The 15320-nt window shown below is 37.4% G+C and overlaps 1 protein-coding gene across 3 annotated transcripts in view; it reads right to left on the bottom strand.

Annotated features, from left to right (window-relative positions):
* shroom2a (shroom family member 2a) overlaps positions 1-13386 on the bottom strand; it is a 40423-nt gene extending 27037 nt beyond the window's left edge. For 2 of the 3 annotated variants that reach the window (XM_044043940.1, XM_044043938.1), the window contains exons 1-2: positions 13093-13386; positions 10604-10825 (exon numbers count right to left, since the gene is read on the bottom strand). In XM_044043940.1, the coding sequence (XP_043899875.1) occupies positions 10604-10816 (213 nt within the window). In that variant the 5' untranslated portion in view covers positions 10817-10825; positions 13093-13386. The remainder of the gene's footprint in view (positions 1-10603; positions 10826-13092) is intronic. The other variant, XM_044043939.1, reaches the window with a different exon arrangement.
* Positions 13387-15320: the final 1934 nt, after the last annotated feature.

Genomic DNA, 15320 nt, shown 5'->3' on the forward strand with positions numbered 1-15320 from the left:
TAAACGAGATATAACACGGGCCAATATCGCTTGTATCGATATAATTAATTTTGCATTAAAATGACAATACACACACAATGCACACACACACACACTTCACACTTCACTACAGTCTCTCCGTTTCTGCGCTCGCTGCGGCTGCCTCCTCTGCCCCTCTCTCCCCCTCTCTGCCCCTCTCTCCCCCTCCTCGCGTTGCCTCAAACATGACACCAGCTTTGTGTGTGACCAGCTGATGATTGGCTGTTCTACCTTAAGTCCCGCCTCTCTTGGTGTATTGGATTTATTGTTCAGCTCGTGCTGAGGAGGCGGGAACTAGCTGGTTCATAGTTCACACACTACAGTGTTTTGACTTATTTCCCATTACGGTCAGTCACTTTTGGACATATGGAAGCCTGAAGTTGTCAATATTGATAATAAAATATAAGACATTATTTAATTACCATATCAACAAGCTGTGTTAAATATCTATGTGAATAAATTGAGAACATTGTTCAAACCCAATTAAGCATATTATCCGTTTTTATTTCTGTATATATATATATATATATATATATATATATATATATACATACATATATACACATATACATATATATATATATACATATACATATATATACACATATATACATATATACACATATACATATATACACATATATAAATAACGGTACTGTATTTTTGAATTAATGACTGTATATTATTGTCATGAAGGAAAGAGATTTGTTTTATTTTTTTTATACAGTGACCTCTGACATTTGGCATGTGGCTTAAAGGACTGTTTGCTTTTTTTGGGGGGTTTGCCTCTGGAAAATATTTGATTTTAAGGTTTAGGAAACAACGTAATAAATAAAAAATAATCTTCCTGAAGTCTCTCTTTAGTGGTTAACAAACCCAGGGAGATGTTTCTTTTTGTAGTGCTAAACAACAGTGATCAAACTCAGCGACGTACACAAGTTCGCGGGGTCAGTGCGGCGTCGGGGCGCAGCACAGGACGCTGATGTCAGCAGAAAAAAAGACACATGCCACCACATCCTTCCCGTCGTGTCCCACAGAGACGTGGATGTGTTTGTGAGAAGCTGCTCCAGGATGGCTGCTCCCGGACTGATTACGTTCAGGAGGAAGATGGTAAACAAAGGACAGGGTGTACGGTGCATCCATGTTGTTCGTGTGAATGTGCCTTTATTTGTCCCCCAGCGCTGTTGTTTGTCGTTTCTATTTACATTATTACACAAAAAAAACATGTTTTTCTTGTGTGTTGTTTGGAATAAAAGCCAGATTCATCTGTAGCTCGAGGCAAGATATTTGAAATGAATTTGTTGATCTTCAAAACGTAACAGAGCCTAAGCTGACATGAGTTTTTATTATGGTGAAAACATAAACACACGCACGTTTATTCTTCCCCCACTGGTAAATAAACTCTTCACTGCTGCTTGTGTAGATTCTTCTGTAAACTACACCTCCCCAGCAGCGTAAACTTAGCCTTTCTTCATACATTTTTACTCATTTCTAACATGTAAGTGATTTATGTGTTGAGTTACAAGCCGTGGGCTCAGAGTTCAGAGCCTCAGACGGGTTAGGGAAGTCAGAAAGTACATATTTGGTCTCTTAAGTACATTTGGTGACAATGAGAAGGTTTCTTTCCCATGTTTACTGCAGTGTCTCCATTGTTATTGCTCTGTACTCGTCAAGGATGGACAGTTTTCACTAAAACAAAACAATTTCTTTTCCTTAAAATTAAAGAGTTGTGATGCTGGTAAGAACCTGCCGTAAACTCGTAAACACACACTGAAATAGGGGTGGGCGATATGATCTAAAATTAATATCACGGTATTTTTCATCTTTTGAACGGTGACAGTATAATATCACGGTATTACTTTTTTTGGTAGGTTTTGGGAGTACATATTTTTTAATAATATTCTAATCTGATATTTGTAGTTTTTTTGTAGGAATCACGGCTAAACAATACTAACAACGAACAATACAATACTAATGTCAGTCAGTCATCATCTAACCGCTTTATCCTCCACCAGAGGGTCGCGGCGGTGCTGTGCCAATCTCAGCTACATCGGGCGATAGGCGGGGTACACCCTGGACAGTTCGCCAGTCCATCGCAGGGCCACACACAACTAGAGACAAACAACCATTCACTCTCACACTCACTCCTACGGTCAATTTAGAGTTTCCAATTCACCTAATCCCCACATTGCATGTTTTTGGACTGTGGGAGGAAGTGGGAGGAAGCCGGAGAACCCGGAGAACCCGGAGAGAACCCACGCACACACGGGGAGAACATGCAAACTCCATGCAGAAAGGCCCTTGTTCCAACCGGGGCTCGAACCCGGGTCTTCTCGCTGCAAGGCGAGAGTGCTAACCACTACCAATACTAATGTGGTGGCACTAAATTTGTTTTTGATTTCTTTTTTCAATACAAACAGAAAAGGACTTGACAAATTTTCTGAATATGAAATGTTAGGTTTACATAGTGTAACTTACCAATAGTGTTGTGCAGTCTGTGTCCAAAACATGCGAGTCTCGTATATTTATTAATTTCCAGAGCGCGCACCGTGTTTGCACCGCTGTCAGTTGTCATGCACATCAGACGCGCTTCATCCAAGCACCAGTCAGAAAGTGCATCCTTCAGGCCTAACGCAATTATTGCTCCGGTGTGGTCTTCGGGGAAGAAGGCGGTCTGAGGCATCTGCTGCGCAACTTCCAGCGGCCTCGATCTCTCCCTCTGGTTCCAACACTCCACTCATCTTTTTTCAGATATTATTGGCCCGACCTTTCTTGGCGATGTTTGAGCAGTTGTTTCTTTATTGATTACCCAAGTGCTCATTACGCTAATTTAATGGCCACTCCCCTTTTACCACCGAATATGTTTTACTTTTTTATTTGCAACAAGATATACAGTATATAAGGACAGATATTCAGACCACTGAACGTTTGAAGAAAATGTAATGCATTATGATTTAGAATTAGGAGATTATCGGCGCTCAATTGATTTATCACGGTATTGACGTTATTGCAAAATCCATATCATGGCGCAATGTCACACCGGTGCTGACTATGACACTGGTATACCGCCCACCCCTACACTGAAATCACAAAAAGCTTGTCATCTAAGGGATAATTTCACAAGTTAATTTTACGTTTGTAAACCACTCACTCTCCCACACCAAAGTCCACTGAGTAAATCAGTGATTTTACATCACAGTACACAGGAGTTGTTCAGTTCCCTGTTCCCTGGAAAAGTGTGTCTAACAGTGAGATAACGACATGAACTTCAGATATCACAGACTTAAACTGACATAGATTGTATTGGAGTTTTAGTCAGGTCACACTGTTTCTCAGCAGCAGGGGGCGCTCACAGCACAGTTAGCTCTGACTGGATTGTCAGCACCTGATCCAACCACACTTAAAACATAACGTGAACGACCCTTTAAGATAACACGCACACCAACAGGGGTTTTTGGGCAACTTTGAAGCTGAATTTTGAATTCAAAATCTCAGAAAAAGAACAATTTTGACAATAAAAAGATGCAATTCACATTTGAATGGACAACTGTAGCTTTCTTGGCACTAATTTAGTCTGTTTCTAACAACAAAAATGTAATTTATGTCGTAAAAAATGCATGCAAAGACAATGAAAATTGTAATATCAAACATATGAAGCCTGAGTCTCAACATTAAACCCAGTAATCTGTCTGACATCCACATCTTCTGAGAAATAATAGCATCAATTGTGTAATTCTGTGTAAATAATTTTTACTCCACATGTTGAGTTACACAGAGAAAAGCACTGTGTTGATCCAGTCAAGGGGTAAAACCTGTTGATGCAGCGTGACAGCGTTGATGAGCAACAGTGTCTCCATCCCTCTGATTCTTCCAGAGAAAACCACGTTTGTCCTTCACATAATCTCTGATCCCGATCACACATGAGCTGCAGACCCAGCTGTGCTCAGTAAAACAGGATTATTTTTACTTTATGGAGACTTTAAGTGCACAAGACCTTGAACATAACCTGAGTTATGTGCGGAATGTTGAGAATTTTAATCAAATCCAGGACAAATTCATTTCACCGCTCTCATCAACTCAAGCCACTTTTTATTATTCCTCCATATTTCTTCATGAGTTAAGAGTTTTTTTGAGGCTTTGACCTCCTTTAACTTCCCTCATGTTGTTTTTATGTGAAAAATATTCTGCCAAGACCAGTGATAAGCTCTCTGCTCACGCTGGAAAACAAACGCATAGAAAAAGAACTACGACAAAAGAAAAGTCAGCTGTTTCACTTCTCTTCATCAGGAACTAACACATAATCGGCTATCTATTTACATCACAACTCAGAAGTCGGAACTGGGAGTGACCACGTTTGAGTAGAGAAGTCGGAAACGCAAACGTATCCTGGGTTAACTACTGTTAGCAATGCTAGTCAATAAAGACATTCTTAACACACAAACAACTGAACAAACAAACAACTGAACACACAAACAATTTAACAAATAAAATCAGTCAGTTTTAAGTCTACAATAACTAAATCACATGATCACGTCTTTATCTCACTGTCAGACAGACTTTTCCAACAGGAAACTGAAGTTTGTAAAACACTCACTCTCCCACACCAAAGAAAATCAGTGATTTTAGCTGGCGGGGACACAGGAGCTGCTGGTCCTCTGCTGCCTCGTGTGGTCACTTTGTGTCACTGAGTTTAATCTGAATAAAGGATTTTAAAAGCCAAAGTGACAAAATAATACATTAGAACTTAGTGATGGAGGCAGCAGTGGATCGACAACTCCTGTGTGTGATGTTAAAATAACTGATTTTCTCTCTGGACTTGGTGTGGGAGAGTGAGTGGTTTATTTTCCCCTGTGTACTGCTTTAAAGATCCAGCTCCCATGGACCAGAGAATTGCTCACAGAAATAGGAGACAGTGAACATCAGACTGAAAAAGCAGCCAACCATATATTCAAGTGAAATCACTGTCCAAACAAACACAGGTTTTCATGCAAACCATTTCTTAAGTATCAACCACACAGTGGCCAGTGGACACAGTTCCATGGAAAAGTGAGCTTCACTTGTATCATTTAAACACACGACTTTGTAAATCATCAACTCTAATTCAGGAACTGCTCCGAAACAGGAAAAATCACTAATCCTGGCTTCATTTATCCCATCATGCCATTCCTGAAACCTGCGGGCCTCAGACTGTCAAGGATAATTCACTACATTTCAAAATGAATCATCAAAACAAAGCTCCAGCATTCCTGTCCTGCTCCTGATACCAAACACACCACGTCCTCCAAACTCTCATTCTGATCACATACACGAATATGACGATGTAAACATCCAGGTGAGCTACAGCCAAAGCTCCCAAAGTACCAGTAAATACAATTATCGCAATAATACAGGGAGTCAGAAGCAGATGAAGAGTCAGTGTTTTAATGGAACGAAATACAAATACTTTGTTACTGTATTCAAGTACAAGATTCACACATCTGTACTTCACTTATATTTCTAGTAACTTGTACTTTTCCTCCACTACATTTCCTCTAACTCTCTTTGTTACTCTTTACTACCAAATAAAAATCACAAGAAGAAGAGTTGGTACTATGGTCCGTATTTATACAGAGCTTTTCTAGTCTTGATTAGCTACTTTACACTACAATTTCACCCATTCACACATCTTTACATACACATTCACACGCTTCAACATGGCATGTTATCATGATATCATCTCAATAAGTCACGATACGATATTATCACGCCATCATCTCAATAAGTCACGATACAAACAATACGATATTATCACAATATCATCTCAATAAGTCACAATACGATATTATCACAATATCATATCAATAAGCCACAATACGATATTATCACAATATCATCTCAATAAGTCACAATACGATATTTTCATATCATTTCAATAAGTCCCAAAACAATATTATCACAACATCATCTCAATAAGTCACAATACGATATTATCACAATATCATCTCAATAAGTCACAATCGATATTATCACAATATCATATCAATAAGCCACAATGATATTATCACAATATCATCTCAATAAGTCACAATCGATATTTTCATATCATTTCAATAAGTCCCAAAACAATATTATCACAACATCATCTCAATAAGTCACAATACGATATTATCACAATATCATCTCAATAAGTCACAATACGATATTATCACAATATCATCTCAATAAGTCACAATACAATGTTATCACAATATAATCTAAATAAGTCACAATACAATATTATCATGATATCATTTCAATAAGTCACAATACAATATTATCACAACATCATCTCAATAAGTCACAATACGATATTATCACAATATCATCTCAATAAGTCACAACACAATATCATCACAATCACTCACAATAAAATATTACCATGATATTATCTCAATAAGTCACAATACGATATTATCACAATATCATCTCAATAAGTCACAATATCATCTCAATAAGTCACAATACGATATTATCATGATATTATCTCAATAAGTCACAACACAATATCATCACAATCACTCACAATAAAATATTACCATGATATTATCTCAATAAGTCACACGATATTATCACAATATCATCTCAATAAGTCACAATATCATCTCAATAAGTCACAACGATATTATCATATCATCTCAATAAGTCATGATATTATCATATCATCTCAATAAGTCACAATACGATATTATCATATCATCAATAAGTCACAATACGATATTATCATGATATCATCTCAATAAGTCACAATACGATATTATCACAATATCATCTCAATACACCATAATATAATATTATCACAATATCATCTCAATAAGTCACGATACGATATTATCATGATATCATCTCAATAAGTCACAATACGATATTATCATGATATCATCTCAATAAGTCACAATACGATATTATCGCGGCATTACAGTTACGATACATGATCGCGATATTTAAGTCACAATGGATGCTATCACGATATCCATACAAATTCACATGGTGCAACATGGGCTTGAGTGTTGGACACATAGACTAGCAGAGCCAGGAATTGAACACACAACTCACCCTACCACTGAGCCACCATGGCTTAATCCTAACTCCTAACCATTGTCATAAATTTTAAGACTTTTACTGAACTAATATTATAAAAAAAATGACTTCAACGTCTACCAAAGTCATGTTCTGGTCACATACTTGTACTTTTACTCAAATATCACTTTAAAATACTTTATACAAAGACTGTAAAGTATGGGTTTCTTACCATCAGATCTGGTCAGGACTCACAGTACATTTATCAGACTGCAGACTCACCATCGAGCAATGCTTCTCACAAACTGAACTGAAACTGTGAGTGTTTTTAAGTCACAGCTTAAAGACTTACACTGGAGTGACGTCACATGTCGGTCAAATCTACAGCGATGAGGAGAAAGTGGTTCTGACTAAGAAGTGTGGTTCTCCCTCACAGATTTTACAGTTTGGGCCTCTGTGTGTTTGGACTTTGGCCCCGGGTTTGGGTCGATACAGACAAACTGGGAAACAGAGTCTGACTCACATGTGCTGCTGTTAAACTGAAGCTCAAATTCACCAGCAAGGTCTTTACTGGTCAATCATTACACAGTAAACACAGACGCTCAGGTCACAGAGCTGCTCTTCCTCTCACTGCGGGTCAAAACATCATTCAATATCAATTCACATATCAGGATATAAATCATAAATTTATATTTCAGTAAACCTGTGGGCAACGTGTCATATTAATAATATCTGTGTATGTTGAGTTTATATCCTGATAGAGGAGATACATGTGGATAAAGTGACATACATACACTACCAGTCAAAGGTTTGCACACACTTCCTCATTCAAGTAAATGGAAAGGTGTCCAAACTTTTGACTGGTTGTGTACATACATAAATACACTGTAACGTACACTAACATATATATACATATATCAAAAATACATATTCATATATATGCACATATACATATCTACACACACATACATACACATATATATGCACATATACATATCTACACACACACACACATACATACACACATATATATATATATATATATACACATACACATATATACACACACACACACACACACACACACACACACACACACACACACAGCGAATCAGCCTCCTCCATCTCACCCTGTTCTCTGTATCCTCCTCTCTCACACCAACTAACTTCATGTCCTCTTTCACTACATCCATAAACCTTCTCTTTGGTCTTCCTCTAGACCTCCTGCCTGGCAGTTCCAACCCCAGCATCCTTCTACCAATATACTCACTATCCCTCCTCTGTACATGACCAAACCATCTCATTCTGGCCTCTCTGACCTTACTCCTTAAATATATATATATATATATATATATATATATATATATATATATATATATATATATATATATACACACATATATATATATATATATACACACACATATATATATATATATATACACACATATATATATATATATATATATATATACATATATACACACACATATATATATATATATATATACACATATATATATATATATATACATATATATATATATATATATATACATATACATATATATATATATATATATATATATATATATATATATATACATATATATATATATAATCTGACAAAAGTAATAATAAATAAAGTGGAGTGGCTCAGTGGTTAAGACCGGTACCCTGTGTGCGAAAGACATCATAGTCGCAATGGTCGCAAGTTCGATTCCACCCCTGGCAGATTGTACTCAATTCAATTGTAAGTCGCTTTGGATAAAAGCGTCTGCTAAATGACATGTAATGTAATGTAATGTAAAAATAAAAATTTCTACGAAAGTCAGGCATTGCTTTTCAACCATGCTTCAACAGAATTATTTTAAAAAATAAACTCATGAAACAGGCCTGGACAAAAACGATGGTACCCTTAACTTAATATTTTTTTGCACAACCTTTTGAGGCAATCACTGCTTCCTGTAACTGTCAATGAGACTTCTGCACCTCTCAGCAGGTATTTTGGCCCACTCCTCATGAGCAAACTGCTCCAGTTGTCTCAGGTTTGAAGGGTGCCTTTTCCAGACAACATGTTTCAGCTCCTTCCAAAGATGCTCAATAGGATTTAGGTCAGGGCTCATAGAAGGCCACTTTAGAATAGTCCAGTGTTTTCCTCTTTCCTCTTTTCCTTGGGTGTTTTTAGCTGTGTGTTTTGGGTCATTGTCCTGTTGCAAGACCCATGACCTGCGACTGAGACCAAGCTTTCTGACACTGGCCAACACATTTCTCTCTAGAATCCCTTGATAGTCTTGAGATTTCATTGTACCCTGCACAGATTCGAGACACCCTGTGCCAGATGCAGCAAAGCAGCCCCAGAACATAACAGAGCCTCCTCCATGTTTCACAGTAGGGACAGTGTTCTTTTCTTTATATGCTTCATTTTTCCATCTGTAAACATAGAGCTGATGTGCCTTGGCAAAAAGTTCCATTTTTGTCTCATTTGTCCATAGGACATTCTCCTAGAAGCTTTGTGGCCAGACTGGAATTTGCCAAACTACATGTGTCAACACTACATGTGGCTTTTTTATGATGTGTTGTCAACAACGGTGTCCTCCTTGGTCGTCTCCCATTAAGTCCACTTTGGCTCAAACAACGACGGATGGTGCGATCTGACACTGATGTTCCTTGAGCTTGAAGTTCACCTTTAATCTCTTTAGAAGTTTTTCTGGGCTCTTTTGTTACCATTCGTATTATCCGTCTGATTTGTCATCAATTTTCCTCCTGCGGCCACGTCCAGGGAGGTTGGCTACAGTCCCATGGATCTTAAATTTCTGAATAATATGTGCAACTGTAGTCACCGGAACATCAAGCTGCTTGGAGATGGTCTTAGAGCCTTTACCTTTAACATGCTTGTCTATAATTTTCTTTCTAATCTCCCGAGACAACTCTTTCCTTCGCTTTCTCTGGTCCATGTTGAGTGTGGTACACACCATGTCACCAAACAGCACAGTGACTACCTGTAGCCCTATATATAGGCCCACTGACTGATTACAAGATTGTAGACACCTGTGATGCTAATTAGTGGACACACCTTGAATTAACATGTCCTTTTAGTTACATTATTTTCAGTCTTTTCTAGGGGTACCATCATTTTTGTCCAGGTCTATTTCATGAGTTTATTTTAATGTCTGACTTTCAATGGTTTGTCAGATTCAAGTTATTTCTGTGATGATTGTGAGTTTTTCTTTCATTAACCGAAGGGTACCAACAATTTTGTCCACGTGTGTATACAGATCTAACTTAAGGGTAAAAGACAGAGTTCAAGAAATTAAAATCTACTCATTGATTGATTCATTCATTGCAGAGATTGATCAATTATTAATGGACCACTAAATGAATCGGCAACTATTTTGATAATTGATTTTTCAGCTTCTTATATGTGAACATTCTCTGGTTTCTTCGCTCCATATAACAAAGAAATCATTAAAACATCATTATTGCACACTGCACGTGTGTATGTGTTGTCAGTGAAATGGAGCAGATGTTTTGTGTGTGGTTTCCTTACCTTGGTTATGAGCAGAGGCTCTCTGTGCTCCAATCCACCTCGAAGTGTAAACCCCCATGGTGCTCCACCGGACAGAAAGACCTCCACCAGCTTCCAGCCGTCAGCGTCTCTGCTCCTCTGATCCACAGCGTGTGACGGCTCCAGCGTTACATGCTGCCAAACACTTCCTGTCTCTGTGTAGTGGAAATCATTCCTGTATCCATCGGAGTCCATGTCACTGTGCTTGATACATAACATACGACAGCATCAAAAAACATGTCCAAACATGTTCCACAGTCACTGATCTTATCAAAAGTGCTGCTGTTCTCACACCTGACGGCACATCGGTGTGTTTATCCTCTCTGTCTTAATTAAGGCCTGGAGAAGCAGCTCATTTAGTGATATATCTGGGGTTCTAGGGGTTAACACCACAATACGACGTTATCACTATATTGACATCACATTTATGTCACAATATTTGAGTCACGATAAGACATTATCACAATATTAAAGTCACACAATGATATTATCATGATATTTAAGTCATAATACAATATTATCATAATATATAAAGATCCCATAGCCCAGAAGTGCCAATTAATGCCGAATTTTTGTGTGTATCTGCGTCATGACCTCGTTTATATGAAGCCCTAAAAGTCCAGTAACAATCAGTTCAGCCACTGCTGAGAGTGCAGAGTTTGATTGTTTTCCTGAGCTCTATGAAGCGGAACGGCACTTCCGTTGACTAGTTACGTCACTGGTGAATTTCACCACTCCTCTAAACAGCAGCACCTCCTAGTCCGGGCACTAGAGTCCGGGCACATCCGGTGACGTACTTTCAACCGTAGAAGAAGAAGAACTACTCTTGTTGTCGCTGCTGAGCTCCGTACAACCGATACGCTCAGCAGCTACAACAAGAGCAGTTCTTCTTCTTCTCCAATACAAAGCAGGACACAGCACCAAACTTCACCTAAATGAAGGAGCAGTGCCAGCTATACGTATATAACTGTCTTTGTGTGCTTGTTTTGTCGTTTAGCATTAGCGATAGCCGGCTGCAGGCTAAGCCACACGCTAAGCTACACTTAGGAAGTGTTTCACTATAAAAACGACTTCATGTTTGTAAGTACACCTCCATATCTCACATATAAGTGAGATAGGACCATGCTATGGCAGCTTTAAGTGACAATACAACATCAACATATTTAAGTCAAGAAACAATATTGTCACAATAAGATATTGTCACCATATTTAAGTCACTATACGATATTATCACCATATTTAAGTCACGATACAATATTATCAAAATATTTAAGTCATAATATTCAAGTCACAATATGATATTATGAAGATATTTAAGTCACAATATGATATTATGAAGATATTTAAGTCACAATAAAACATTCAAATTCAACAACAACAGTCACTTTGTGATATCATGATATTCAAGTCACAATACTCAAGTCACGATATGATATGGTCACGATATTTTAGTCACAATATTTACATTATCACGATATTCAAGTTACGATATGATATTATCGCGATAATTAAGTTACATATTATCAAGCAAAAATACCGAGCACAAATATCCAAGTTTAAAAGTCAGAACCGGGAGTTTTGTCACCTCCGAGTTTGAATCAGAAAAAAAACTGGATGGAAATATATTTCAACCTAGTGCCTGTTAGCTTCTCTACATGCCGTCTACGCACAAAAATGGCATACAGATGTTTACAGATAAAACTTTATAGTCCGATGAGTACAAATATGACAGAAATCAATTAAGACTGTTAGTGGCAGCCATCTTGGAATGTTAGGTCAGAGTACATGAGATTTCTCTGACTTTTTGAGTTGGAAATCCAACTCAAAAATTACTTTTATCCAAGTCAATCACAGAAAGTCATTAATATTTTATGCAAATTACTTGAAAATACTTTCATGTACGCATTTGTTACAGTTGTGGTCAGAAGTCGGATTTATCTTTGGTTGGAATGCTAGGTCAAGTAAGTATTAAGTTTCTCAGATTTTCCGAGAAATTCTGACTTCCGACTACAACTGGAACAAATGTGAACATCAAAATATCTTCAAGTCACTCACATGAATTATTAAAGACTTTCTGTTTTTGCAATTAACTGAACAAAATAAAATCCACCCGTCAATTGATCATGTTTGTTCGTGCTTTTTAATCTCGATGCGCGACCACGTCCAGTCACCGTTTGTCTCACGGTGTTACGCTCTTACACGTGTCAACGATCGTTAAACATTAAAAACAACGACGAACAACACATTGGAAACCATCTTTGTTGAATAAGTCTCTTAACTCAGCCCGAGTCAACCCGAGGTCCCCCGAGTTAAACCGAGTGTCGTTCACACAGGTAACGCAGCTTGTGTAAAGCAGGCGCTAATTCAAAGATAACGACGCGTTTATCATCGGTGAGACAATAAAGACTTCAACAAAGTCATAAAATAAAACGTGTGTGTGTGTTTGAAACAGTGTAAACAGAGGAGTTTACCTGTAAGTTGAACTCCTGGATGAACCGGTGAAGACGACACACACCGAAGCCGATTCCTCTTCTTCTTCCTCGGTGTAGCAGCGGCAGCTCTTCCACAGCTTTTACCCAACACTCATACTCCTCCTCCTTCTTCTTCAGTTGTATTGTTCACTTTGTAAATAACCCTCTTTTTAAAGCCGTGTGGTCGTTAAAGACATGTTCCGTGTGTTGGAGCTGAAGTTTGTGGTGAAGTTCCGGCGGCTTTAGCTGTTGTTTGTGCCTGAGGCTCACAGTCACCACTGACTGTTTAAATGAGCTAACACGCTAACAGGCTAACACACACACACACACACAACCGGGATCATCCATGGAATAACGAGGGGAGCGACACACGGCGACACAGCGACATCTAGCGACAGAGAGCGGGACTGGGAACCCATTCCTCCTTAGTTTCTGGATGTACACTGTCTGTCCGTCTGTCTGTCTATCTATCTATCTATCTGTCTGTCTGTCTGTCTGTCTGTCTATCTATCTTTATGTAAAACATGATTGTAACTAACAAAAAAGGGTGTTTATTTAATGGAAAAGATAACTGCAAAACTTAGATAGTTGAATTGCTAACAACTGGTCATGAGAAGTTATGTTTGTTTGTTTGTTATCTGTTTTTATTTTTTTTTATATATATTTTTACAAAAAAAAGTGTATTTGTGGGATGTCCACTACTGAAATAGATCTGAGACACTAATTGTTCCTTGGTTGTTGCGTTTGCTTGTTTTTAGTGTATTTTTTGTGTTGATTGTATGTGCATACATTCAAATAAAGAATGTTCAAAAAAATAAATAACAACATATTAAATAAAAAATAACACGGAGACAATAGTAATCAAAACACTAGACACACCTTTATATGATTAAATGTTGAATTTAATTTTGATGAGATAAATATCACTGTATGTCATCAGTGTCATCATCATCATGTATAAATTATTATTATTAGTATTAGTGTTATTATTATTATTACTATATTATTATGATTATCATTATATTACAATTGTTACTATTATCATTATTAGTATTATTATAATTTGAATTACAATATTCATATTATTATATTATGGGCCAGTTTTCTTGATAACTTTTTTAGCAAACAAATGTCACACTAAGTAACAAAAATAACTAACTTACTAACGTAAATAATAAAAAGGAAGCACATTCAACAGCATATATAATATGAATATAATATAAATATATGCATTAGATTATATATATACATATACTTATATATCCATAAATTAGACATTAATTATGTTATTATATTTTTCGTTCAATACTATACTTTAAAACAGAAACTTGAAAGACAACAAACAAAGAACAGAAAGAAAACTAAAATAAAAAAGACTGAACCTTTTAAATCAAATTATGAAAACTATAGAAACAAAGAAATAAGATTTCAGTTGATAGATGACGTCAGCCAATTACCGGGGCATCACACTTCTCAGCCTCCCTGGTAAGGTTTACTCCAAGGCTCTGGAAAGGAGGGTTCGACCGGTAGTCGAACCTCGGATACATACACATATACACATATATACACACACACACACACAGCGAATCAGCCTCCTCCATCTCACCCTGTTCTCTGTATCCTCCTCTCTCACACCAACTAACTTCATGTCCTCTTTCACTACATCCATAAACCTTCGCTTTGGTCTTCCTCTAGACCTCCTGCCTGGCAGTTCCAACCCCAGCATCCTTCTACCAATATACTCACTATCCCTCCTCTGTACATGACCAAACCATCTCATTCTGGCCTCTCTGACCTTACTCCTTAAATATATATATATATATATATATATATATATATACATATATATATATATATATATATATATATATATATATATATATATATATACATATATATATATATATATATATATATATATACATATATATATATACATACATATATATACATCTTAGCAGGAAACCGGTGGATTGCCTTCTCCGGGTAGGGAATGACTCCTTGCCCCAGGTGAAGGAGTTCAAGTATCTCGGGGTCTTGTTCACGAGTGAGGGGACGAGGGAGCCGGAGATGGGCCGGAGAATCGGAGCGGCTGGTGCGGTACTGCATTCGCTTTACTGCACGGTTGTGACGAAAAGGGAGCTGAGCCGGAAGGCAAAGCTCTCGATCTACCGGTCAGTCTTCGTTCCTATCCTCACCTGTGGTCATGAAGGTTGGGTCATGACCGA

The sequence above is a fragment of the Solea senegalensis genome, linkage group LG14, assembly GCF_019176455.1.
Source record: "Solea senegalensis isolate Sse05_10M linkage group LG14, IFAPA_SoseM_1, whole genome shotgun sequence".
NCBI lineage: Eukaryota > Metazoa > Chordata > Actinopteri > Pleuronectiformes > Soleidae > Solea > Solea senegalensis.